This window comes from Bos grunniens, chromosome 9 (genome assembly GCF_055505025.1).
Source record: "Bos grunniens cultivar Pamir isolate PY7600 chromosome 9, Bosgru_T2T1.0, whole genome shotgun sequence".
Lineage (NCBI taxonomy): Eukaryota > Metazoa > Chordata > Mammalia > Artiodactyla > Bovidae > Bos > Bos grunniens.
Window position 1 is genome coordinate 97,554,157 of NC_141173.1, and position 27,838 is coordinate 97,581,994.

Consider the following 27,838-nt stretch of genomic DNA (forward strand, 5'->3'; position numbering starts at 1 on the left):
ATCGCAGGATCAGGTATCGCAAGCAGTTACTACGTGATAAGGCAAAGAAAAGAACAGCCAAGGCAGCCACAGAAAGAAACGGACCAGAACAGCATCTCACCAGCGAACGGAAGAAGGACCACAGAGCGCCGCGATTGGGCGCATGCGCACTGGTGCAGCCTTGTGCCGAGGAAGCATCAACAGGCGGATCAGCCTGTTTTCTGTGTGGGCTTTGAATGGGACACCCAGGAAAAGGGACTGATCAAAGGCGAACACCAGTCAAAGATCACCAGAACCGTCTGGGTCCTGGAGGACCGGGATGATCACGCTTCAGTTATGGCTACCCTCCACTGAAGAAGGGGTGTTTTTTATATGGGTGAGCATCTTTTGGTTAAATTCAGTAGTTCACAAAACTGTTGAAGGAAGGGGAAAAGACTCTGCATCTGTGTTTTAATATTATAGATAATTTTATCTTTACCCTCCCCCACGAGGTGTCTCATTTCTAAAAATATCCCTTTCTCTTCATTTTACAAAGCCACAGTGGGTATCTATATAAACCCTCAAAGCATCTTTCATACTTTTCCAGCAGGATTGGAGCTTAGTATAAATTGCTACATTTAACAATTCTGATGACAGCTACCCAGATCAAAAAAAAAAAAAAAAGATTCTAATTTCAAATTATTTTCAAATTAAATAACATAGAAAAGAACATTTAAAAAAAGAAGCAGAATCACAGATACAGAGAAGGAACTTTTGGTTACCAGTGGGGAGAGGGGATAAGGGAGAGGGGAGGGGCCATACAGGGGTAGGGGATTAAGAGGTAGAAACTATTAGTTATAAAATAAGCCACAAGGATATATTGTACAACATAGGGGCCATAGCCAATATTTTATTACATTATATTTTATAACGATAAATGGAGTATAACCTTTAAAAATGGTGAATCACCCTATTGCAAAACTGAAACCTATATAATATTGTACAGCAACTATACTTCAATTTACAAACACAGAAAAAAATTTTTTTTATAGTTTTCCTTACTCCTTTGTTGAACTTAGAGGCAGGTTCTGATACTGGGGGTATGTGGATTTAGTTGAATGCAGAAAGGTTTTCTGTTTGTTTAATTTTCAATGGAGTATAGTTTCTTTGCAGTGTTGTGTTAGTTTCTGCTATGCAGCAAAGTGAATCAGTTATACATATACGTATGTACATACATATACAGATCTATCAATACATATACAGATAGGCCCTCCTGTTTGGATTTCCTTGTCCTTGAGGTCACCGCAGAGCATGGAGTAGGGTTCCCTGAGCTGTACAGTAGTTCACATTAATTATCTGTTTTATACACAGTAGTGTATATGTACATGTATATGTATATATGTACATATGTATATATGTCAACCCCAAGGTTTTGCAGAGCGTACCCAGAAGGATGGAATAAATCATTTCTGGAAATGGTGTTACCTTCTTCGAAGGCTGACTTGCCAGGGCCAAGAGTGTGGCTTGGACACACACCCACCTACAATCCTTCCAGAACATTTCTTCGGCTCCACTTTGGGCTTTCCACAGTCGAATGAGGACTCTGTGGCACAACGTGGGAAGATTTGCATTTGAAGACGTGAAAGAGAGCAACTCATGATGAAGTCGTGACTCGTCGACGCACTGAACTTTTCACATCCCCAAACTCAAACTAAATAGTAGACTCATAAACGTCTCTTGGAATATTTTTTTCTAAGTTGCAAGAAATGGTAGTGGACAACACAGAACCGTCTCCTTTCTAGAAAATATAAGTGCTTTTCTATTCTACTGTTTTCTTAAGGAAGTGATTAATTGGGAAGAGTTAGGCATTAGAATGAGAGTTTTGTGGAGAAGAGCTTCACTGACACAAGTTGTTATTCTGACTTGAGGTGATCTATCTAGAGACTGTATCGTTACTCCCATCATAACCACCACCATCATCTGAGCCATGTAAAGTTTGCTGAAAACCATAATTGTCGTCCCCATTGGAAGGCAATAAGAGTATTTTTTAATTATGAATCTCTGTGTGTGCATGTATGTGTGGGGTGTGTGCATGTGTTTAGCAAGGATAACTATCCTAAACTAATGCTTTCTCTCGGCCAGTTTCAGGACAGCTCTTCCAGGAAGCCTCCCAAGACTAACCCAGCACCTCAGGGATGACTTCCATTCACTTGCCTCTCTATTCATCTCCCACCTGCTTTCTGTCTCCACCTGGCCTGCAGGGTTCCTGGAGATTGGGGTGAGTGCTCCATCTCTGGTTGGTATCACTCACTAACGTCTAAAACAGTTCAGGGGGTACATAGGTATTCATAAATGCTTCTCCATTGTCTGGAGCCCTTTAGGATCTTCAAAAATAGAAGCGTAAGTCATAGTTAATAATAAATATTATAAGGAGAAAAGTTTTAGTCTTAATCAACCAAGAGATTTTTATCCTCTAGTGAAGCTGAAACCTGAATTTTCCTAATAGCTTTCCAATTTTCTTGGCCTATTCTGAGAATCTATATAGAGAAGTTTTTTTTTTTTTTGAAGAAGGATGCAATATAATCAAATCCTACTTTCTAATACTGACCTTAATTTCTCCTACTGTGCCTTACACAGAGTAGACTTACAGAAATGGACTAAGGAAAGAACAACCACAGATATTATGGTAACCCTGGTCTCACTATTCAAAATAAAACTTAAGTTCTACTTATTTTTAATTACAATACTTATTATTTGTACTGTTTGTGTTGGTGGAATTGAAATGAGTTGTTAACCCAACGAACAAAAATTTGCAATTTAAAATAAATGAATATAAATAAATAAAACTATATTTTAAGTGGGCATCTTTCAATTTTTGAGGTTGATATTAAAGAGAAAACCCACACAAGCCCTTGGTAAAATTGAGAAGCAGAATACTGGGCTGAATAGAATGTAGTTCTGATTTCAAATTGTTTTACTATGTAATTCTGTGCAGTTTGCGTGGTGCCATTTGTTTTAATAACAGAATATTTACACAAATTTTTCAAGTGAGTTGCTTAAAGAAGTTTATGTGTAGCCTAAAAAGTTAAATCAATGGTACTTTTTTAAAGATGTTTTCCATGTGAGTTACAATGTAAAGTTTGGAAATTTTAAAAGTTCGGAAATTTCCCAGGGAATGAGCAATAAAAATCCTTTTTTAAAAAGAGGAAAAAAAATGAAAATAACCTTTTTAAAAAGTCATAGCTCAAAGAGACTTCACATTCTGAAAAATCGAATAAAATTAGCAAAAACAAACAAACAAAAAATACAAGTACACACAAAAAGTCCCCTTAACCTGGGACAGCCACCCTTTTAAGCACTGACCTGTCATACTGGAGGAGCTGTCATTTGAGATTTCATTCATTTATTACTGATTGAGCAAATGTGTTCAAATATATATATATGTAGTGCCAGGCATTGCTCTAAGCACCAGGAAAAAGGAAATATTAATAGCTGAGGTTTGTAATCTTTACATTCTGATGGGTGGGTGTGTAGGAAGATGTTACATTGGAGGGTTCAACAGAGGCCCCAAAGATGCTCCGGGAGGGTGTAAGATAAACCTCCATGTGCAGACTTCTAGAAATGGCCTCCCGGAATTTCCCGGGTGATCCAGTGTCTAAGACTTCACACTCCCAATGCAGGAGCCCAGATTCGATCCCTGGTCAGGGAACTAGGTCCTACATGCCTGCCACTAAGACCTGGTACAGACAAACAAATAAATATAAAAAAGAAAGAAAGAAATGGCCTCTTTTACAATTGATGCTTTTGAACTACAGTGTTGGAGGAGACTCTTGAGATCAAAGCAGACTGCAAGGAGATCAAACCAGTCAATCCTAAAGGAAATCAACCCTGAATATTCATTGGAAGGACTGATGCTGAAGCTGAAGCTCCAGTACTTCAGTCACCTGATGTGAAAAACTGACTCATTAGAAAAGACACTCATGCTGGGAAAGATAGAAGGCAGGATGAGATGGGGATGACAGAGGATGAGATGGTGGGATGGCATCACTGACTCAACTGGCATGTTTGAGTAAGCTCCGGGAGTAGGTGATGGACAGGGAAGCCTGGTATGCTGCAGTCCATGGGGTCGCAAGGAGTCAGACACGACTGAGTGACTGAACTGAACTGAACAATTCTGGTACCCTCACCCAAGTCAAGGATGGAAAAGAACCAGGTTCTTAGAGATGGATAAAAGAGGAAAGGATGGAGAAAGGACTGTCCCAGTGTGCGGTCCCCAACTGCATCATGATGTGGCCATGTGATCAGAGCACGTGGTCTGTTTGCTGACACCCATTTCCTGCAGAAGGATCCCCAAGCCTCCTGACACTCAAGAAGCCTGTAGCGTCTGCTGGTGGCCGAGGGCTGCCCCTGGGATATTACTGTAGGTCCCTTTCTGTGGGCATCAGAAGTCCATGACTCCCTGGCACAGCTATAGAGCCAGGGCAGGAATGGCATGATATACAACAACTTAAAGGCAACTGTGCCAGATAGGCACCCTGTCCAAGTCAGCGAGCCCGCACCCCAAGAGGCAGTGGGGGTTCCAGAAAGCTGAAGGGTAGGAGGGAGGAGCAGAAAGGGAGGCACAAACCCCACTGGGGGCCATGAGGTAGGGGGTCCACCGAGGCAGCGTCTGGAGAACTGAGAAAACACACAGTGGAGAAGCAGTCGGCTACATGCTCCCCTCAGCCCAGGCAGCACGGTGACAGTGGCCAAGGAGAATCTTTCCTTCATCCCGGCTTCGCCCTCCTCGCCCTGCTCTAGGCATGAGCGGCCCCGAAGCAAAGCCTGACGGTGGCTCCGTGCTCTCAACCCTTTGCCCAAGCTGCCTCCCAAACCACCTCTGGATGTGGACTTCAGTGACCTTGCAGCCGCACCTTATCCCCTCCAGCCTGTCCCGCCATGTGGCAGGCACAAACACAAGCCATCAAACTGTGCAAAGAAGTCCAGGCTGATTATCAAGAATCAGGACAGAATCCCTCTGCAAAGACGGAAGGTCAGCGGAGAGTAAAACAGGGTCCGAATCAAAGCCCTTTGCGGTGTTCTCCAAACCTATCCCTGGACTTGTTAGCCCAGACTTTTCAGAACAAAGGTCAACTCCCCTTTCTGTGATCCAAGCTTCTCACTCCCCAGAAAAGTCTGAGAAACAAGGAAAGAATTCAAGCAAGCTTTCTCTACGTTGTCTGGCGAATGCATGGCTAATAGTCATCTTAGGATAAGGAATGTCGGGCCTTAGTAAGGAGCCATGTTCATTAAATTCTTAGGATGACAGTATATGGTTTACAATAGATGCTATATGTTTATTTCCTGCTGTCTCTGTTTTCTTTCTTACTTCTCAGCTGCTGAAGGAGAGCTTCCCGTCTGGGTGACTCTGAATTTGTTTTTCAGGCATCCTGCCCCAGACATTGGAGAGGTCAGTGGAACCCTCTGGAGGCTAAAGAGATCACCTCTGAACTTGCTCTTGGGGAGGATTTTGTATGTATTTTATTTAAAGTATTGGAGGAAGGGAGTGCCTAAAAATGGGGGCCACGAGTAGGACTGATTCAAGAGACCCAGGATGAAAAGAGGGCTCTGGGGGAGAGGGGACCCTCTCCTGCCCAGAAGTGCTCGACCCACACTTGTGTCTTGCAGATCAGACACCAGGTGACACCACATTTATATAAAAGCCATTTCCTTCCAAAGGAGACAGCGGCTTACCACACTGAGGGACGTCACAGTAGTCAAAAAGCTTCCTTGGGTTCATGGTGTAGCACCAGGGCCCGTTGACATCACCGTCAGGATTACGGCAGTACTGGAAAAAGAGGAACGTGTCTGGGAGAGGGCGCATGCTGGGGCAGGGCACAGCAGAGAAGGTGACAGGAGGCACAGACATCGATTACACTTCTGTCCTTAGAACATGAAAGGTCGTGTTTCTTTGGCAGAGAAGTGGGCAGAGTCACTTTTCAGGGTGCTTACGAAGCCTCTGACTCATAGAAGGCCATCGGTCATGTCTCCTTGTTCAAAAGGAGCTTGGAGAAGGGGTGTAGACCCTGAGGGCTCTTGGGGTGAAGATTATATAAAGGGGCCTGCCCTGCAGCCTGGGTCTGCCACCCAGCAAGAGAGGACTGTGGTCGTGGGACAGGCCGTCATTCAGGTCAGTCTTCTGCCCGATGACTTGTTCACTGTTGCTTCCAAACTGTTTATTCCCCTAGCCCGGGCACCCTCCGTGGGTCAGCCATGGCAAGACCGCCCCACAAAGGAAACCCTTCAGGGACTGTGTGAGTGTAGGGGAAATCCTAGCAGAGTCCTGATGGCCCATCCAATTTTTTTTTCTAGGAACATCCAACTACAGTGTCATGAAGGTCATCTTTGATCACGGGGACCTAGAGGACAAACACCGGAAACACGAAAGCAGGCAGGAAGTGTCGCAAATGAGAGAGATAAGAAGCTAGCGGATTGGCCGGCCGTGCTAACTGTACCCCCCAGGCTGAGGCTGTTGGAGCACAGGTTCGGTCCCCTGAACCCTCTGGTGTCCCCTCCCCACCCCACACCAACGCTCAGTCAGGCAGCCTCTCTGGAGCAGAGGTTCAATTCGGTTTGCGAAGGCTGGTCAAAAAAAGGCAACACGAAGTCCAAATCAAAGTGGCTTACGTTTCTCTCCAGCCCTGACTGTGGGTTTGTCTCTGGAGTGAAGATGCTGTGTTGGTGGGGCTCCTGGGCCGCCCACTCCTGGCAGGGGACACCGGCCACCGTGGTGGCCTTCTTGCCGCGGTAGCTTTTGCCCGTCCCGATCCTGCAGTCTGGAGGGAAGAGGGAACGGTGTCACCTGTCCCACACTGACCCGGCGACAAGGATCAAACGTGGCAGCGCTCGGCGTCTCTCAGGACAGGCTGTAGTCACGTCCTTTGGAACACAGGAGCCCTGGAGGTTTCAGTGCGCCCTGACGACTTTTTTAACAAGTCGCCAGAGATGCTCTTGTCTCAGAAGGACTCACAAGTCCGGGTGTTGGAACGGGAACTTTGGCCGGGACACTTAGATACTCACTCAGTTTTATAACAAACTGAGAGGTAACAGATGCCTCTACGAAATGTGAGATGATCCTTGAATAACTCACTCTCAATGAAGAGAGCAGATGGAAAAGGATTTCATAAAAGTATATTATTTTGGCCAGAGCTCTGCCACCTTCTGGGATGAAAGAGGTAAGAAAGAGGTGGCTAGAGGTCCCTTCCCCAAATTCCTCCCTCACCTCGTGCCTTGGGGATGAGGCTTGAGCCCTTGTTAAGTGTTACATATGGGGTCCCAGCACACAGTGCTCTGATGAGCACTTGGAAAATCCAGACAGCAAAAGCTGGGCCAGCTAGCCCCATGCCCAAGGAGCAGGGCAGTGCTTGGCCACCTCCAGTGTGTGCCAGGAACAGACTGTGTGAGTTACCCACGACCACATGTGGGGTATCACGTGGGAGGGCCACCTGAGTCCATGTGATGTGGGATGACTCAGGTCCATCCCACCTGAGTCTCATCAGGAGGGATCCCCAGCTGGGCCATGGCACCCAAAGTCTCACCAGGAAAGTGGGGCAGAGATGAGCTGGTCCTATGTGTACAGCAGGTGTACAGGGGGACAGTAGGGAGCAGCTAGTAAGGTTCTCCAGCATCTCAGAGGAGCCAAGTCCCCCTCCGGAAGGAGAGGGGGTCTCAACTTGAAACCAAGTCCTCACTTTAATTGTTTCTGTCTGATCTTGGATTACCCAAAAGTGGTCAGACAAGCCAGAGACCACTGAGCTTTCATGCCAGGGCAAGGGAAGAGTCAGTCCCCTCTGTGACCTTACCCTGTCGGAGGACCGAGCACTCCTGCCACCTGACAGCCACAGGACCAGAGGCTCAGCACACGGGGTGACACGTGGGCAAAGGGCCGGGGAGGTGGAGAAGAGCCTGGTTATCCTTTGCCTCCCACCTTGGATGACATGTTTATCCTCAGGGCTGCAGACGCTTGGAGCTGCATGTCCACTTCTCTCCAAGCCTTTGTTGGAGATGATCATTGACAGTCTTCCTAGCCCTCCTAACTCTGTACATCCAAAACCAAATCAGTCCTTTCTACCCCTCCATGCAAAAGGCAGAGATTCGCTTTTCTAGAATGTCCCACCTCGGCCACTATCATCAACCTCTCAATCCATCCAGGCTCAAAACTGTATCCATCCCTCACAGCCAATTACTTTTCTTTTTTTTTTTTTTAATTGAAGGATAATTACTTTTCAATGTTGTGTTGATTTCTGCCATGTAACAATGTGAATCAATCATGATTTTATATATATATATATCTCCTCCCTTTTAAGCCTTCCTCCCCCCTCCCTTGGAGAAGGAAATGGCAACCCACTCCAGTATTCTTGCCTGGAGAATCCCATGGACATAGGAGCCTGGCCTGCTACAGTCCATGGGGTCATGAAGAGTTGGACATGACTGAGCAACTGAAAGAACAAACAACAACCCCCCTCCCGTCCCATCTCTCGAGGTCATCACAGAACACCAGGGTGGGCTCCCTGTGTTATATGCATATATTATATTGTAAGCATCTTCCCACTAGTTATCTATTTCACACGTAATAGTGTATATATGTCAATGCTACTTGCTCAATTCGTCCTACCCTCTCCTTCCCCCGCTGGGTCCACAAGTTCATTCCATTAGTTTTCAACTCCTAAAGACACACCCACCCCCATCAGGCCAGCAAGAGCAGCTCTGGCTTCCCCAAACGATACCCTGAAGCAGCCTTCCCCATCACAAACTCAGCCAGCACTCCAGTCCCCCCGCAGCAATGAAGCCTCTGCCTCGGGAAGACTCTCCACCTCTTATCATCTCTCTACCCGAGTACACAGATGTCTGGCCACAGACCTCTTACCTGCTTCAGGAGGATTCTCTACGCCTGGGGCTTGGGGAGCCGCAGGCACCTGCTCTGGAGTTTCTGAACATTTCTTCAGGTTGCAGAACTCCCATCTGACTCTCGGATCGGTGGTATAACACCAGGGGCTCTTATCGGCATCTGGATTTCTGCAGTAGTTCATTGTCAAGCCGCTGTAAATTCCACAGCAATAGAGGTCATGAGAGGTGAGTGAATCTTCAGGGGCACCCCAGCACCCTCTGAATTTTGTTACAACGAAGTGGCTGGAATATTTCCATTAAGGTACCAAAGTGAAAGTCGCTCAGTCGTGTCCAACTCTTTGTGACCCCACGGACTACACAGTCCACGGAATTCTCCAGGCCAGAATACTGGAGTGGGTAGCCTTTCCCTTCTCCAAGGGATCTTTCCAACCCAAGGATCAAACCCAGGTCTCCTGCATTGCAGGCAGGTTCTTTACCAGCTGAGCCACAAGGGAAGCCCAAGTTACCAAAGGTGCCAATTATTATTATAATGCCACAGGCACAGATGGTCCTCAATTTCTAAAGAACTGGGTGAGTTTTTTAAAGTAGGTTATAATTTTTATTTAAAAATAATCAAAAGTAATACATGCTGCACATAAAAACAGATCATATATATATATATACATGTATAAGAGAAAGTATCAGAATGTTTTCCTTTCCCTGGAAGTGTTAAATAAATTCCCCAGGGATAACCAATATAGATTTTGAAGCACATATTTTACATTTTTTGTGTACAAACAAATATATCTATACCTCTGGCTTTCTCTTCTATGTGAGTAGGGCTATGGAAGTTGGAACTAAAACATATTTATCCAAGGCAGAAAAGACATACAAGACGATGATATTCCCAGGTCAACCCTCTTAGTCTGTTTACTCATAGTGTATTGTGTGTGTGTGTGTGTGTGTGTGTGTGTGTGTGTGTGTGTGTTCAGTTGTAGTCCCACTTTTTGGAGCCCTGTGGACTGTAGCCCACCAGGCTCCTCTGTCCATGGAATTTTCTAGGCAAAAATACTGGAGTGGGGTGCCATTTCCTACTCCAGGGATCTTCCTGACCCAGGGATCAAACTCCAGTCTCTTGCAATGGCAGGCAGATTCCTTCCCACTAGAGCCACCTGGAAAGCCCTACTGTATTTTACAATGAAACAAAAACTCACGGCAGTAATATTACTGTAAATAGCATAGGCAGATCAAGTGGGTTGGGGGTTCGGAAGGCTTGTGGCAGCCTCCTGGAAAACTAGCTGGATGAGGTTTCTAGCTGGATGCATTCTGGGGCACGCAGGAAGAAGCCCCAGGCTCGTCTACCTGCAGCCGCTCAGGGATGGAGGGAAGAGGGATGTGACTAAAGGAGAGTGGGGCCAAAGGGAGGAAGGGGGACGTCTGGGTAGACCAGGGCTTCTGCGGGAGCTGAGTCAGAAGCAACTGGCTAAGGACATAGCAGAGGAGGGACCTGGGGCTCACTGGGCAGCTTGGACCCCTGGGGCCTCCCAAGGACTCTGCCCCAGCTTCTCAGAAGTCTCAGCCTTAGACTCCCCTTTGGAACTCAGACCCGCACTCTGTGACTCATGAGATCACTTGGAACATCCAATGTTCTATGGGAATCCAACAGTGTATCTGTGGGGACTATAGACAAGTGACCATCTCAGACCCGGGTCCACAATTTGAGGAAGCCCATCAGCAGGTTTCCAAGCAACTGGATATGTTAGAAAGGCTTATCACAGGAAACAGGCTCCTGCTCTCTTTTTTCTGTAAAGGTACTTTGATGGACAAGTTTTGATGAACACACACACCTACATAACCCACACTCCTGCTGTGACAGAGAATTCGTCCATCACCCCCAGAAACCTCCCTTGGGTCACTGCTCAGTCTTGGCTGCCCTTCCCCTGGAGGCAAATACTATTGAGTTCTACTCCAGAACTTCATATGAATGAACTCATGCAAGGATATACCCTTCTTTCAGTATTTTTGAGGTTTTACCCATGCAATTTGAGGGTATCGGTAGCTTGTTCCTTTTTATTTCTGAATAGTATTCCATGGTATGAGTATCTTACCGGTTATTCATGTTCTTATTGGTGACCACTGAAGTGGCTTCCAGTTTGGGGTTATTTTAGGAATAAAGCTGATAAGAACTTTCTGGTAGATCTTTTTGTAGATGTAAGAAACGTGGATTTGATCCCTGGGTTGGGAAGATCCCCTGAAGAAGGAAAGGCAACCCACTCCAGCATTCTTGCCTGGGAAATTCCATGAACGGAGGAACTGGACAGGCTACAGTCCATGGGGTCCCAAAGAGTGGGACGTGACTCGGCACACACACACGGAAACACATCAGGTATGACAGCTGTCCCTGCTCCATCCTCAGAACTACTTCTTACTGTTTGTCTTTTTAGTAACAGTCATTGCCATTGGGTATTTGGTAGTATCTCATTGCGGTTATAGGGGCTTCCCTGGTGGCTCAGTGGTATAAGAAGGTGCCTGCCATGCAGGAGACACAGGTTCCATCCCTGGTTCGGGAAGATCCCCTGGAAGAGGGCATGGCAACCCACTGCAGCATTCTTGCTGGGAAAATCCCATGGACAGAGGAGCCTGCTGGCTATAGTCCACGGGGTCACAAAGAGTCGGACATGACTGAGCGATTGAGCAGCAGCAGCTCTGTGATTATAATTCTTGCTTCTGTGATGGCTAAAATGTTGAACATTTTTTCAGGTTCTTATTGACCATTTGTGTATCTTTCTCTGTGGAACATCTTTTAAATGGTTGAAGTCTTTTGTCCATTTTTATTAACTTGTCTTCTTACTGGAATCATTTGGTATTGTCCTCTCAAGACCCTTGCGTTTTCCTCTGGCAGGCAGTTAATTTACCTGGAGATCATTTTGATCCTTTTAGGATTACTTTTGATCTTTGCTCAGATGTTTTTAGAATAGACTTTATCCAAGGAATACACTAACCCTACCGATACATGGACAGAGGAGCCTGGTGGGCTACAGTCCTTGGGATCGCAAAGAGTTGGACATGACTCAGCAACAACAACTGATAAACGAGACTTTTCTGGATTCCTTACTGAATGGTCAAGGTGTCCCCTGAGGTTTCTCCTCTCTGACTCATAAGAATCTCAACTCTGCAAACGCAGAGTCTTCTAGTGCCCTGGGAGTTCTAGAATCTTCATTTATCTCACGGTTCCCTGGTCTTTGTTCACTGCAGAATCTCTCCCTGCAACGTGCGTAGCTTTGCATTCAGCCAAAGACTTCAGGAGAACTCCATACGTATTTCCAAAGTGCCTTCTCTGCACAGATCCTTTCTCAAGATTACCCTGCCTACTCAATCCAAGCTGCCTCACTAAGCCCCAACTCCGGTCTCTGTCTCCTTAGATTAGCAAGACTGCTGTGGTCTGCCCTGGCTCCATTTCCTTGCACTGCAGTCCAAAGAGATACTTTCTTCCCTAAGTATCTCCAGGAAGAAAACCAGGGTCATTGTAAGTTCAATCTAATTTACTTTCCTTTCCGAAAAGTCACAGTCCTATGCTGCCTATTGTCCATCATGTGAAATTTTTCCATATTTTTACAGCCACATGTCACAGAAAAACTGGTCTGATCAGTCCGAGTCTTGTCCACTATTTTGCCCACTGACCTGTCCACTGATGTCCATTTTGCGGATCAGTATCTGTACTTTCTGACTCTAATCTGCCTTCCTGCTTTTGCTCTTAATGCTCTGGTCATTCACATTCCTTGAGACCACTAGTGCTCAGGACCCAATATGTCCACACAGGTCGGGTGATACACAGATCACCCAGTGGTGATAAATATTTACATTTATTACCCAATGGCAAACACAAACCACTTCAGGAGTTGGAAGACGAAATGATCAAATTCCACGGCTGAAAGACGACACTGATCTGTAAGCAAGAGCTATGGGACGATCCTATTTCTAAGCCTTCGATCGTCTGTGCTTTTGAGCTTTCTACTAGTAGGACCTCAGCCCCTCTGTCTATCCCACCCTGCTTCTGAAACACTACTCAGGAAAGAGAGCCAGCCTCCGGCTTCTCTTCTTTCAGAAATTTTGCACAAAAGCAAGTTGCCTGAGACATTTTGTCTCATTCTCTGGAGCCAAAGGAAATTTGGTCCTAAGACATTGGTTTCTAGCTGCTGCTGCTGCTAAGTTGCGTCAGTCATATCCGACTCTGTGCAGCCCCATAGACAGCAGCCCACCAGGCTCCTCTGTCCCGGGGATTCTCCAGGCAAGAGTACTGGAGTGGGTTGCCATTTCCTTCTCCAATGCATGCATGCATGCTAAGTCGCTTCAGTCATGTCCGACTCTGCAACCCCATAGATAGCAGCCCACCAGGCTCCCCTGTCCACGGGATTCTCCAGGCAAGAATACTGGAGTGGGTTGCCATTTCCTTCTCAGTTTTGAGCATAACCCTTTAAGTGGAAACTGAAGCTGGCGGTTCTCCTCTACCGGTTGAAAATCAAAGACATACGCATTTGGGTAGTTTTCTGGGGTCTTCAGATGCCTGTGTGGTGTCATCGATGACCACGACTGGCATTTCCTTCCTGTGATAGTAGTGGACGACGTGCCTCGATAACTCTGCCCGTTACCATGGTAGCAGTCCTGGGGCACAGGAGTTTGTTCGGGTGGTACTGAAATTGAAAGAGAAGAAATCAGTAAATAATGACTGGAACAGAGAAACGTGTGAAATAACTTATTACACAAACAGAATATCCTCTCTGGGAGTGAACACCGCCCTCTTTTTACATATTGGGAGGCAGATGGACATGCAAAGAAAACAATAGATCCAGAACATTCTAAGACTTTAATGACCTAACTTTTGGGTAAATAGTTAATTCAAAACTTGGGGGGAAAAAATAAGCAGGGCAGACTGCTTGTCATTGGACCTTGCACTCCTGTGCAAGCTCTCTTTTATGGATCTCCACTGGGTGTTCATGAAAACTGGGCAGGTCTTCAGAAAGACACACTTCATTTGGTAGAGGCTGCGCATGGTGGCTGCGTACCAGTGAGCAAAACATGGAAACCTTCCACATTTTCCCCAGACTCTTTGCTTATGCAAAGCCAAAGCCTTCAGCTGCTGGGGGAAATGGTCCTACATCCGGGACTCAGGCAAAGACCAGCTGCTTCTCAGGGAGGGGTAGGGCCCTGGAATAAGGGCAGAAAATTCTACTGTGCCAGGATACTTCACCAACACAAAGCAGAAGTCTCCTATTCTTCCACTCAGGACTCAACACAGATACAACTTAGAGTTTAGTTCCATGGGAAGAAGGGGCAAGAATATTGAGAAATATTGCCAGGTGCTCAGATGGTAAAGAATCCACCTGCAGTGCGGGAGACCTGGGTTTGATCCCTGGGTTGGGAACCTCCCCTGGAGGAAGCCATGGCAACCCACTCCAGTATTCTTGCCTGGAGAAGCCCCATGGACAGAGGAGCCTGGTGGGCTGCAGTCCATGGGGTCGCAGAGTCGGACATGACTGAGCGACTAAGTACAGCACAGTACCAGGGGCCCAGAGTCTAAGGCTGAGAGCAGACCAAGAAGACAGAGAATGCCTACCCCCAGCAAAAACTTAGCACTGAGTAACAAGAAACGTAGTCTATCAATAGGGTCAGGTTAAAAGTGTGGAGTGCCCCCCACCTCTGTGGTGCAGGCATTACTGATTACTAAAAGTTGAGAAGGGATTAAGAATACTGAGAAAGCTCTTCAGCACCCCAGACCCAACTCTAGATACAAGGTGACTGCACCTCACCACTGGGAGGATTTGAAACCTACGGTTCACATAGGGAAAAGCAGCAACAAAACCGAAATTCCTTTTATCTGCTCATGATATTAATTCAATTACCCACATAGCATATTGATAAAAGAAGGCTGCCCATTTCAAAGTGTAAATAATAGTTGCTTCAATAGCTATTGTTTCTCTACAAGTAAGTCCAAGCATTGATTAAAAATTACAAGACACACACACAAACACACACAAAAACAGGGGGAAAAAGCCACAGGTGAGTGAAATAATCAACAGAGCCGGACTCAGAGCCACCCAGAGATGTGGGATTATCAGATTGAGATTATAAATTCAGTTCACTTCAGTTCTGTTGCTCAGTCATGTCTAACTCTTTGGGACTCCAAGAACAGCAGCACACCAGGCCTCCCTGTCCAACACCAACTCCTGGAGTTTATCCAAACTCATGTTCATTGAGTCAGTGATGCCATCCAACCATCTCATCCTCTGTCATCCCTTTCTCCTGCCCTCAATCTTTCCCAGCATCAAGGTGGCCAAAGTATTGGAGTTTCAGCTTCAATATCAATCCTTCCAATGAACACTCAGGACTGATCTCCTTTAGGAAGGACTGGTTGGATCTCCTTGCAGTCCAAGGGACTCTCAAGAGTCTTCTCCAGCAACACAGTTCAAAAGCATCAATTCTTCAGTGCTCAGCTTTCTTTATAGTCCAACTCTCACATCCATACATGACTACTGGAAAAACCATAGCCTTAAGTAGATGGCCCTTTGTTGACAAAGTAATGTCTCTGCTTTTTAATATGCTGTCTAGGTTGGTCATAACTTTCCTTCCAAGGAGTAAGCATCTTTTAATTTCATGGCTATCAGAGCCACCCAGAGATGTGGGATTATCAGATTGAGATTATAAGGTTCAGTTCAGTTCAGTCGCTCAGTCGTGTCCGACTCTTTGCGACCCCATGAATCACAGCACGCCAGGCCTCCCTGTCCATCACCAACTCCCAAAGTTCACTCAGACTCACGTCCATTGAGTCAGTAATGCCATCCAGCCATCTCATCCTCTGTCGTCCCCTTCTCCTCCTGCCCCCAATCCCTCCCAGCATCAGAGTCTTTTCCAATGAGTCAACTCTTCGCATAAGGTGGCCAAAGTACTGGAGTTTCAGCTTTAGCATCATTCCTTCCAAAGAAATCCCAGAATGGACTGGCTGGATCTCCTTGCAGTCCAAGGGATTCTCAAGAGTCTTCTCCAACACCACAGTTCAAAAGCATCGATTCTTCGGTGCTCAGCTTTCTTCACAGTCCAACTCTCACATCCATACATGACCACTGGAAAAACCATAGCCTTGATTAGACGGACCTTTGTTGGCAAAGTAATGTCTCTGCTTTTCAATATGCTATCTAGGTTGGTCATAACTTTTCTTCCAAGGAGTAAGCATCTTTTAGTTTCATGGCTGCAGTCACCATCTGCAGTGATTTTGGACCCCAAAAAAATAAAGTCTGACACTGTTTCCACTGTTTCCCCATCTAATTCCCATGAAGTGATAGGACCAGATGCCATGATCTTCGTTTTCTAAATGTTGAGCTTTAGGCCAACTTTTTCACTCTCCTCTTTCACCTTCATCAAGAGGCTTTTTAGTTCCTCTTCACTTTCTGCCATAAAGGTGGTGTCATCTGCATATCTGAGGTTATTGATATTTCTCCTGGCAATCTTGATTCCAGCTTGTGTTTCTTCCAGTCCAGCGTTTCTCATGATGTACTCTGCATATAAGTTAAATAAGCAGGGTGACAGTATACAGCCTTGACATACTCCTTTTCCTATTTGGAACCAGTCTGTTGTTCCATGTCCAGTTCTAACTGTTGCTTCCTGACCTGCATACAAATTTCTCAAGAGGCAGGTCAGGTGGTCTGGTATTCCCATCTCTTGAGGAATTTTCTACAGTTTATTGTGATCCACACAGTCAAAGGCTTTGGCATAGTCAATAAAACAGAAATGGATGTTTTTCTGGAACTGTCTTGCTTTTTCCATGATCCAGCAGATGTTGGCAATTTGATCTCTGGTTCCTCTGCCTTTTCTAAAACCAGCTTGAACATCTGGAAGTTCACGGTTCACATATTGCTGAAGCCTGGCTTGGAGAATTTTGAGCAATTGTGTGGTAGTTTGAGCATTCTTTGGCATTGCCCTTCTTTAGGATTGGAATGAAAACTGACCTTTTCCAGTCCTGTGGTCACTGCTGAGTTTCCCAAATTTGCTGGCATATTGAGTGCAGCACTTTCACAGCATCATCTTTCAGGATTTGAAATAGCTCAACTGGAATTCCATCACCTCCACTAGCTTTGTTTGTAGTGATGCTTTCTAAGGCCCACTTGACCTCACATTCCAGGATATCTGGCTCTAGGTGAGTGATCACACCATCATGATTATCCGGGTCATGAAGATTTTTTGTACAGTTCTTCTGTGTATTCTTGCCATCTCTTCTTAATATCTTCTGCTTCTGTTAGGTCCATACCATTTCTGTCCTTTATCGAGCCCATCTTTGCATGAAATGTTCCCTTGGTATCTCTACTTCTCTTGAAGAGATCTCTAGTCTTTCCCATTCTATTGTTTTCCTCTATTCTTTTGCACTGATCGCTGAGGAAGACTTTCTTATGTCTTCTTGCTCTTCTTTGGAACTCTGATTATAAGGTAATTATGATTAATATGTTGATGGATTTTGTAGTAGATACCATACTGGTCAACAGTGTGCATGGATAGATGAAGAATGTCAGCAAAGATGGAAACTATTTTTTAAAAAAATAATAAAATGATCAAATGTAAACACCAGAAATAAAAACCATGTTATCAGAGATGAAAAATTCCCTTGATGGGCTGATTAACAGACTGAACAGAACAGAGTAAATAATCAGTGAACTTGAAAACAGATTGATAAATATTATCTGAACTAACACACAAAAGGAAAAAAAGAGTGGGTAAAGAAATAGAACAAGCATATGAGAGATATGAGACAGCATGAAATGGTCTAACATTTGGGTGACTGAAGTCCCAAAAAGGAAAACAGAGAGAGAGAGCAGGGAAAAGGAAATATTTGAGCAGTGATGGCTGAGAATTTTACAAAAGTAATGAAAATCAATAATCCACAAACACAAGAAGCTCAGAGAGCTTCAAGTAGGAAAAGCACCATAAACATGTAAGTAAACAAATCGACTCACTTAGATGCACTGTAACCAACTGCTGAAAACTGAAAATGAGAGGAAGTCTTAAAGGCAACCAGAGAAAAAAGAAATACTAAATACAGAGAAACACAGATTTCCGTCAGAAGCTATTCAAAACAGAAGGCAATGGAGTGACATCTTTAAAGTGGTAAAGGGGAAAAATTGTCCACCCAGAATTCTGTACCCAACAAAAATTGTTTTTTAAAACTAAAGGCAGTATGAAGACTCTTCCTGACATACAGATGCTAAAAGACTTCATCATCAACAGACTTGTACTATAAAAAATGGGAAAGGTTAAGTCTTTTACAGGAAGAACATGCCATCACATGGAAATTGGAGAACCAACACAAGGAGATGAAGCATAGAAGAAATGGTAGAAATAAATAAATAAAAATAAATATAATACCCTTTTTCTTTCTAATTGCTTTAAAAAATGACTGATTCTTCAGGGCAAAAATAGTATCAATTTATTGTGAGATTTCTAAAATAATAGATGTAAACTCAGAACAATAGCATGATATTTTGGGAGAGTAAATATTGCAATGTTGTAAGTTTCTTACATTATACATCAAGTAAAATAATATTATTTGTAGGTAAAATGTAAGTTAAACGTGTATATTGTAAACATTAAATAGTAAAATGAGGTAATAAAAGGTAATACAAAAAATTAAGTCAGAGGCATAGAAAGATAAAAGGAACAAAATTCAAGTAGAAATAACTAATAGAAATAACAAGTAGAAATAACTAAATTGATGGTAGATTTAAATCCAGCCATGTTAACAATATGACATTAAATGCAAATGGTCTAAACATCTCAAAAGACTGAGAAAAAAAGACATCATCCAAACTCTAGTAAAAACAGAGCTGCAATGGCTCTATTCATATCAGCAAAAGTAGCCTTTAGAACAAGGACTATTTCTAGAGACATGGAGAGATATTACAGAATGATAAAAGGGGTCATTTGTTTGCAAAGACAAGGATCCAAAGTGTGTCTGTGCCTGACAAGGAGTTCCAGAATAGACAAAGCAAACACAAAACTGGAAAGAGATAGACGAATGCACACCTAACATCACCGATCATCTCTCAGTAATCAACAGAAAAGGAGATAGAAAATTAACAAGGATTCAGGAAAGCCAAACAAGACTAACCAGCTTGACCTCGTCGGCGTTTGTAGAACACTACACAACAACAGAAGCCAGATTCTTTTCAAGAGCATGTAAAGCATTCACCAAGACGACTTTATTCTGAACCATAAAATGAGCCTCAACAAATTTAAAGTGAATGTAAAATACATAGCTAATGGGAAGCTGCTATATAACACAGGTTGCTCAACGCAGTACTCTGTGACAACCTAGAGGAGTCGGGGAGGAGGGTCAGGATGGAGGGGACATAGGTATACTCATGGTTGATTCACACTTGTATGGCAGAAGCCAACACAATATCGTAAAGCAATTATCCTCCAATTAAAAATAAATTTTAAAAAATAGAATAAATGAAATCATAAGGCATGTTCTCTGACCACAACACAATGAAATCATTTCCAAAGCTACTGTGATGCTTCTGGAATACAAAAATACAGAGCAATGGCACCCTCAGTAAGCTCCCATGGCCCTTCTTACCTGGGACATCCATGCGTTCTGTGGATAACGGAGAGGACTCGCAGGACGGGATTGTGCAGTATTCCCACCTCACTTCGCTGTTGGTTGTATAACACCATGGGGCTTTCTCCCCATTAGGGTTACGACAGTAGTTTTCCTCCAAGTTTCTGAAAAAGAAGGAACTGTGAGTTTGGCTTTCCAAAAGGCTAAAGAAATAACAAAGTACACACATACTTCTTAATGGTGATACTGGTGGTGTGTCCAGTTAATTCTCTAGAACTATACCAACTGAATAATGGATGGAAACTTAAGCTGAGTGGGAGTCCATAGAATTATGGCAGGATGCTTCTCTTGGGTGAATGATTCAAATATATTCCTTGACTGTGTATCATGAAGCAAAATAGATCTTTCACTGTGCCTAAGGCCCTGTGCTACATGCTGGACACACAATGGGTGTTTTCTACACTGTTTCTGCCTCCTAAATCATGTATCATAGCCCTCGAATTTGTGTTCTCAAACCTTACTGTACATTTCATGCAAAACCTTGCTGAAACCCACTCCAAGGTCGCTGGTTTAGTTTCTAACAAACTTCCTGATGCTATTGATGCTGCAGGCCCAGGAAACCACACTTTGAGAACCAGTTTTCTAGGGAAACCAGCGCTAAATGTCACTTCCCTTGCAGGTGACTTGACCAGTTTTCATTCCCAAAAGCTTTAAGCCGAGGTTCCTATTGTCACTAAAACCAAGGCACATCAGTGGGATCTTGCTGTCCATCCCATGACAAGGATGGAATGGTTCATTCCTTTCCTTGACAAGGAAATGAAACCAGAGCGGACTCACTTGCATGGGAAGTTTTCTGGGGTCCTGTTGTGTTTGTGGGGTGTCTGCTCGCTCCAGCGCTGACATGTGTGCCCGGACTCGGTGACGGCCACCGTCCCTCCATAGTTTTTGCCGGTTCCCTTCAGACACTGATACTTCGGCCCAGAAGATGGCGGGGGTGTGGCTTAAATGGGGAAGATATGTTACAGTGAGTGCTTCTACGTAAAGAAGGCACAGGTGGAAGTTACGGGAGATGGAGGCAGAGAGTGTCAGTCTGTCTTCTTTTCCTCTTATCCTTCCAGAATCCTGCATTTGAGTGTCGTTTATCATTTTTCAGAAGAAGCCAATGTGGTAGAATCAATGTTTATGAGACCCTCTTATGAAAACAGAGAAGGCAATGGCACCCCACTCCAGTACTCTTGCCTGGCAAATCCCATGGACAGAGGAGCCTGGTAGGCTGCAGTCCATGGGGTCGCGAAGAGTCGGACACGACTGAGTGACTTCACTTTCCCATTTCACTTTCATGCATTGGAGAAGGAAATGGCAACCCACTCCAGTGTTCTTGCCTGGAGAATCCCAGGGACGGCGGAGCCTGGTGGGCTGCCGTCTGTGGGGTCGCACAGAGTCGGACACGACTGAAGCGACTTAGCAGCAGCAGCAGCTTATGAAAAACCCCTCCAGGGACAAGACCCTTGGAGTAAATGCTTCTTTCTGTATTCTCTGTTTTCTATAGTCTCAGTTCAACCCACACGGTGAGGCTCAACTGTGTCGTATCCTACCCCAAATCTGCACATGTGCCAATGAACCAGCTTCCTTTCTGAAGAATAAATGATTCATTAAGTACACATAACTGACTGACACCGAGTATTCCACAAACAACAGAGAGAGTCCATGGGAAGAAAAAAAATAGTGTCTCCAAGGAAAAGGGTACGCAGTGAGAAATCAAGAAATTCTTAAGACACACTGTCATACGTAAAACAGATAAACAAAGATTTACTGTATAGCACACGGAAGTATATTCAATATCATGTAATAAACTATGATGGAGAAGAGTCGGGGGGAGGAGAATACAGATATATGCATACATGCGTATAACCAAATCTCTTTGCTATACACCTGAAACTAAGACAATGTTGGAAATCAACTACACGTCAATTTAAAGAAGGAAAGCCTCAAGGGAAAAAGAGACTGAAAGAGAAACTGATGTTCATAAGGGGAGTACTGAGTCCCGTTGGTCACTCTAGCGTGACCGTCTGAGTGAAGAATAGGAAGCCAGACCTCAGGACCCACTGAGTCCTGTTAACAGTCTCAACTGTCCTTGTTCAGCGCCTTGCTTCAAATCCTTATAGAAGGAAAATATGATAAAACTGCTTTTTCCAAGTCGTTCCCGGCAGGTCTGCCATTTCATCTTCTCCCCCAGACCTCTCTTCTCCTGCCACTGCCTCCCAAGCTGGCCACACGGAAAAACTGTACGTCCTGAGACAGCACTTTGCTTACAATTAGAAAGAACTCGGTAAAGCGTCTGTCTGCAATGCAGGAGACCCAGGTTCAATCCCTGGTTTGGGAAGATCCCCTAGAGAAGGAAACAGCAGCCCACTCCAGTACACTTGCCTGGAAAATCCCATGGATGGAGGAGCCTGGTAGGCTACCATCCAGAGTCGGACACGACTGAGTTTCACTTCACTGGCTGATAATGAAATCCAGGTACCAGAAGCTGTGGGTCTGATTTGCCTTTAGCACTAGAGAACGGGAGGGTACCAGAGATCACTCCCAAAAGCCTACATTCATCTGTACTCAGAAGAGGCAAAAGAGGACCCCCCACAAAAAAAAAAAACATAAAAAATAGATGCTCTGATCAATTACATATAGTAACCAATAAACTGTTTTAAAAGAGTAATCACATCCCATAGGACTTGTGGGGCACTTTCCAGGCACAGCACTCTTGATTCCGAGAGAGCAGGTGAAGGTCCCTGAGGACTGGGTCGGAACCATACTTACTACATCTTGGGATGTCACAGAATTCCCAGCGCTTTTGGGGGTCGGTGGTGAAACACCATGGGCGGGGCTCCCCATCAGGATTACGGCAGTAGTTCATCTTCAGATTCTTGCTTGGAAATCTGAAGGTGCAAGAAGGACTTTAACAGCACTGAACATTTACCTTCACAGATGAGAATCATTTCAAATGAGCAAATACTGAGCACCGCTGTGTGCTAGACACAGTCAGGCACCCAAGGAGGGGACGGGATGAAGGTTATCCTCGGTGTGATGACCATCTCATAAGAAAGATTAGCTGAGTGTTCCAAGGATTGATTTTCTAACAGTCTACATGTGCCACAATCATGGAACAGGATCAACTTTGTCATTTGGGCCATCTGGAAAACTTATGTCAGCCAACTTCAATGAGTCAGCAGCAATTAATAGCAATTTTTAAAACACAAAGTACTCACTGGCTAGAGATAGTTCTTTAGTAAACAGTGCAGCCTAGAAGTTGGTGTCTTCATAGGTTAAAGGAATGGTCCTTCTAGTCTACCCGGTTCTGAGCCTGCTAATCTTTAAACTTGTAGAAACTGGGACAGATAAGCTATGTCCCTGTGTGCAGGCCAGGGAGCGCCCCCGCAGCAGGGACCGAGTGATGGAGCCTGTGAGATGAACGCCACACCTCGTGTCCCTCCGGGCTCATTTCATGTCCCTTCCTGAGACTGTAAATGCTTTGTTAGGATGGGCAGAGCAACCTGCAGTGGCTTAGGCAATCTTCTTCCAGTTTCTGGGAAGTAAATTTAACCAATTCTGAGGCTGAAGGCCTTCACTGTGTTTCTTCTTTGGAATACAGTAGGGAAAAGAAAATAACAGCAGCGGTGATTTAAGACAGCTATTTGAAGCAGGAGGTACAGACACACAGGGGAGCTGTTTTCCACACTGGAATCTGTGACTTAGTCTCTTTTCCTGTAAGTTTTTACAACCCCCATTATAATCCTGTAGTCATCAAAAAATGAAGAGAATGACCAGAAGCAGCTATAGAGAGGGAGGTGTTTTAAGTACAATTAATATGAAATAGGAGATGCAGAAATTTATCCCCACCTTTACTTTCTAGATCAGGGACTCTTTTTTCTACTATAGATTCATGACCCTCTTTGAGTAGCTAGTGAAAGTTAGGGATCCTCCATCCCATAAAAATACACCGGTATAAACACACATAAAATATTCAGGGATTCACAAAGCCCTAAAGCCCACCTACAGATCACAGGGTAGGAAGCTTTGAATCTCATCAGCATGAAGAAAAAGAAAGGAATACAAAGAGAAGGGCAATATTTGGAAAACACACAGGAGAGATGTATATATTGTGTGTGTATGGATGCGTATATCTATATTTCCTACATTTAACCTACAAATTAGCCAGGAATCTGGTTACAGTGCAAATGCAGACTCAGTGGGGATGAGATTCTGCATTTCTAACAAACGCTTAGGTGACAGCACCCTTCCATGGACCACATTTTAACTAGTAAGAATGTATACTTCTAAGGGAGGGGATATATGTATATCTATGGCTGATTCATGTTGAGGTTTGACAGAAAACAGCAAAATTCTACAAAGCAATTCTCCTTCAATAAAAATAAATAAATTTAAAAAAAGAATGTGTACTTCTTTTGCAGTCACGTAGGAAAATGCAAACTTTGAAATTCAAAAACACTGGGTGTGTTCACTTTTTGAGGAATGCTAAAAAACCTAGATAATATTAAATTACCCATAGCATTGCAGAGGCTTAAACATCCAATTTCACTGCCAGGGAGACTTACTTGGAAGGAATGTATCCGTGGGCATGTGGGCTCTGAGAGTCCCAAGCCTGGCAGTCACGTCCAGACATGGTCTTGGCAATCTTGCCCTCATAGTTTTCTCCACTGCAATGCATACATTTATCTGGGAAGAACAGAAAGGAAGAAAGAAATGGAAATGAATGAAGCAAAAAAGGGTAGAGACTAGACTATCACTAGAAGTGTCTCAAATACCTTTACCACTTGTTCGTTGGTAATTTTCCACCAATTACCTAGCAACAAAATTGGCAATAAAGGCTTAATTTTCTAATACAATCTAAAACATCATTCTCTTTTTCAAATGGTAGAATTAGCAGATGTGGTCAATACCTTCTCTACTATTACAGTTGTGACCAAATCCAGAAACTCCATAATGCTTTGTCTTCAAGGTTCCTACATGTGTTGGTTCTTGGTGGTTGTGGGGAGAGATTGCATATAATCTCAGGAATCTGTAAATTCTCTACTAGAATTTTTTTAATATTTGAGGTCTGTCTTCCAAAAAATTCCTATGGAATTATTCTGATTGAATGCATGCTTGCTCAGTCACGTCCTGCTCTTTGTGACCTCGTAAACTGCAGCCTGCCAGGCTCCTCTGTCCATGGAATTTTCCAGGCGAGAATACTAGAGTGAGTTGCCATTTCCTCCTCCAGGGGATCTTCCCAACCCAGGGATGGAACCCACATCTCCTGTGTCTCCTGCATTGGCAGCCAGATTCTTTCCCATCAAGCCATTGGGAAGCTCTCTCTGTCTGGATAACTGCCGAAGAAGCCGGCAGCCTCTCAGAATTTTACTGCCAGGGTTTTTGCTTGTGTTCGTGACCTCGAGAGAGAAACAATATTCACCTAAAGGGACAATGCTTCTCTTTTTATCATTATTATTGAGAAGCATGACTGGTTGTTTTTCTTTCTTGCATCCCTGTAAAATGGAAACGTTGCAATGCTTAATATAATGTGGTATAGCAGAAGAATATACGACTTGAATTTTTATGTGACAATAAGGAAAACAGAAGCAGACTTGATATAAAAAGGATACTCTCATGTCAGTAAAGGGCCAGATGACCTCATAACATGGTGTACAAATAAATAAAGAATGCCAAAGGTTGGACTAGAGGAAGTGATGGGAAACTGAGCCAGTATGGACTCAACCACATGGTTATGCAAACCCCACCTTCATTCATCCCCCTATTGCATCAATAAATGTAGCAGGAAATATGAAGTAAAGAATATTTTCCCATAGGATATTTTACATTCTTTTGACGTTGACTTTTGAAGTGAGCTCTTAAATTGGTTGTTCCATTAAAACAATAGATGGCTGACTTAAAAACTGGTTCATGGCTTGGTTTCAACAACATGACAAAGTCTACCCTGTTAACTTAATGTTGTGTGTTTGAATTGTATTGATTTTGTGGTTTTATGCTAGCAGTTGAATTGCAAATATGTTTCTGGCTTAAACTGTGTCAGAGCTTTAAGCATAAGAAGTGTGCATCTAGAGTTTACATCTAGTTCTGTTTTTTTTTTTTAACTTTTTTTTAAATTTTATTTTATTTTTAAACTTTACAATATTGTATTAGTTTTGCCAAATATCGAAATGAATCCGCCACAGGTATACCCGCGTTCCCCATCCTGAACCCTCCTCCCTCTTCCCTCCCCTACCCTCCCTCTGGGTCGTCCCAGTGCACCAGTCCCAAGCATCCAGTACCGTGCATCGAACCTGGACTGGCGACTCGTTTTATATTTGTCCCTGTTGAACTACATGGTTTTTTTTTTTAATTTTTTTTATTTATTTAATTTTATTTTATTTTTAAACTTTACATAACTGTATTAGTTTTGCCAAACATCAAAATGAATCCGCCACAGGCACACATGCGTTCCCCACCCCGAACCCTGAACTACATGTTAATAAAGATAATTTAGATCCATAATGGAAATTCTGCAAAATTTTGGTCTTTTCCCAGAGGTCATGTATTACTTGATGACGTCAAACACAGCACTAATTGATTACTAATATCCCCACAGATAATCAATTTATAGCAAATTACTCCATACATAAAGGGAAGAATAGGAAAACTTTTTCTAGAGCCATCCCTGACCTTCACATTCGGGAATGTCACAGTAGTCATATCTCTTGTCTGGATCTGTGGTGTAACACCAGGGCCCACTCTCATCATTGTCTGGATTCCTGCAATAGTTCTCCTCCAGTCCCGCTAGAGGAAATTTTTCAGGCGAAAACCTGCAGAGGATGGAAAAGAGTCACTTTGACTATATTTTAAAAATCAACATGTTATCAGCAGGGCAGGATAAGACCCCCCCGCCCTTCCCAACTGTGGTTTGAGATTGTGTCATCCAACTATATTTCGGCTGTGTCCAATAGCATTTGTATCCAGTTTTCAGAGTCTCTATTGATAGCCTGTTCAGTAGAGTAGCTAATATCACTGTTATTACTGTGTGAACAGCCAAGTCTTAGAAGTAGAGTCAAAGTGTCTTATGCACAGTAGAAATTTAAAGCCCTCAAAGCCTGCCAAATTCATGAGACATGCCAAACACCTGCTTTTATCAGGTGCCCTTCTCTCTATAAAAATAATACAGTTGATACCATTTTGTCTGTGTGAACTCTGCATGAGGCATTATGCTAAAGTCTCTCTATACATTCTCTAATGTAGTCAATAAAAATGCCCATCAGGAAGGTGTTATTATATTCCCACTTCCCAGATCAGAAAACTGAGGCACAGCCATGTGAAACAGATCAAATCTCACCTAAGCTTGAGCAGTTAATAAATAGCATCTCAAGAGTTTAAAGTCAGATCTGTCTGATGCCAAACTCCACGTCCTTTCTGAGGTATGTCTAGAATTAATGGGAGAGTGGAAGGATAGAGTGAAGCTCGTTTTCAGAGATGAGCTGCTGTGTTGCAATAAGAAATTGGGTTAAAAACCTAAGACTTTGAATCTAAAGTGGCAGATTTTGTTTCTGGTTCTTCTGTGTACCTGTTTTTGGTAGATTTGGTGCTCTTGGGACTTCAGTTTCCTCGCCGGTTGGGGTATAGATGACCAAGATTCTCTCTCAGACCCTTGCCGTTCTATGACTTGGCCATTTGGTTTATCTTTTTAATCTCAATAAGCCTTAGTGTACTGGGAATATGAGACTTCATCTTGTTATTGTTGTTGCTTGGTCTCTCAGTTGTGCGACACCATGGACTGTAGCCCACCAGGTTCTTCTGTTCATGGGATTTTTCAGATAAGAATAATGGAGTGGGTTGCTGTTTCTTTCTCCAGGGGATCTTCTTGACCCTGGGATTGAACCCATGTTTCCTGCATTGGCAGGCGGATTCTTTACCACTGAGCCACCAGTGAAGCCCAACTCATAAGGATGGCTAAAGACAATTTGGGAGTGGGGAGGATCATAGACACTAAATTCCCACTTGATAAGCATTGTTAATGAGAATTTAATACCACCTAATATGGTTTTTCCAGTGGTCATGTATGGATGTGAGAGTTGGACTGTGAAGAAAGCTGAGCGCCGAAGAATTGATGCTTTTGAACTGTGGTGTTGGAGAAGACTCTTGAGAGCCCCTTGGACTGCAAGGAGATCCAACCAGTCCATCCTAAAGGAGACCAGTCCTGGGTGTTTATTGGAAGGACTGATGCTGAAGCTGAAACTCCCAATACTTTGGCCACCTCATGCGAAGAGTTGACTCATTGGAAAAGACCCTGATGCTGGGAGGGATTGAGAGCAGGAGAAGAAGGGGACAACAGAGGATGAGATGGCTGGATAGCATCACCGACTCGATACA

At 43.9% G+C, this 27,838-nt stretch overlaps 1 protein-coding gene and 1 long non-coding RNA gene across 2 annotated transcripts in view; one reads left to right on the forward strand and one right to left on the reverse strand.

The window, feature by feature from the left end:
- Positions 1 to 27,838, reverse strand: part of PLG (plasminogen) — a 47,660-nt gene that overhangs the window by 8,292 nt on the left and 11,530 nt on the right. The window contains exons 5-14 of the mRNA XM_086318595.1: positions 26,141 to 26,280; positions 24,037 to 24,157; positions 22,241 to 22,359; positions 20,264 to 20,426; positions 19,445 to 19,590; positions 13,355 to 13,514; positions 8,864 to 9,036; positions 6,625 to 6,773; positions 5,692 to 5,785; positions 1,444 to 1,561 (exon numbers count right to left, since the gene is read on the reverse strand). Of these exons, the coding sequence (XP_086174721.1) occupies positions 1,444 to 1,561; positions 5,692 to 5,785; positions 6,625 to 6,773; positions 8,864 to 9,036; positions 13,355 to 13,514; positions 19,445 to 19,590; positions 20,264 to 20,426; positions 22,241 to 22,359; positions 24,037 to 24,157; positions 26,141 to 26,280 (1,383 nt within the window). The remainder of the gene's footprint in view (positions 1 to 1,443; positions 1,562 to 5,691; positions 5,786 to 6,624; positions 6,774 to 8,863; positions 9,037 to 13,354; positions 13,515 to 19,444; positions 19,591 to 20,263; positions 20,427 to 22,240; positions 22,360 to 24,036; positions 24,158 to 26,140; positions 26,281 to 27,838) is intronic.
- LOC147366445 (uncharacterized) lies at positions 228 to 1,559 on the forward strand. Its single transcript, XR_015133416.1, has 2 exons — positions 228 to 355; positions 1,388 to 1,559. It is a non-coding gene; the product is annotated as an uncharacterized LOC147366445 (long non-coding RNA).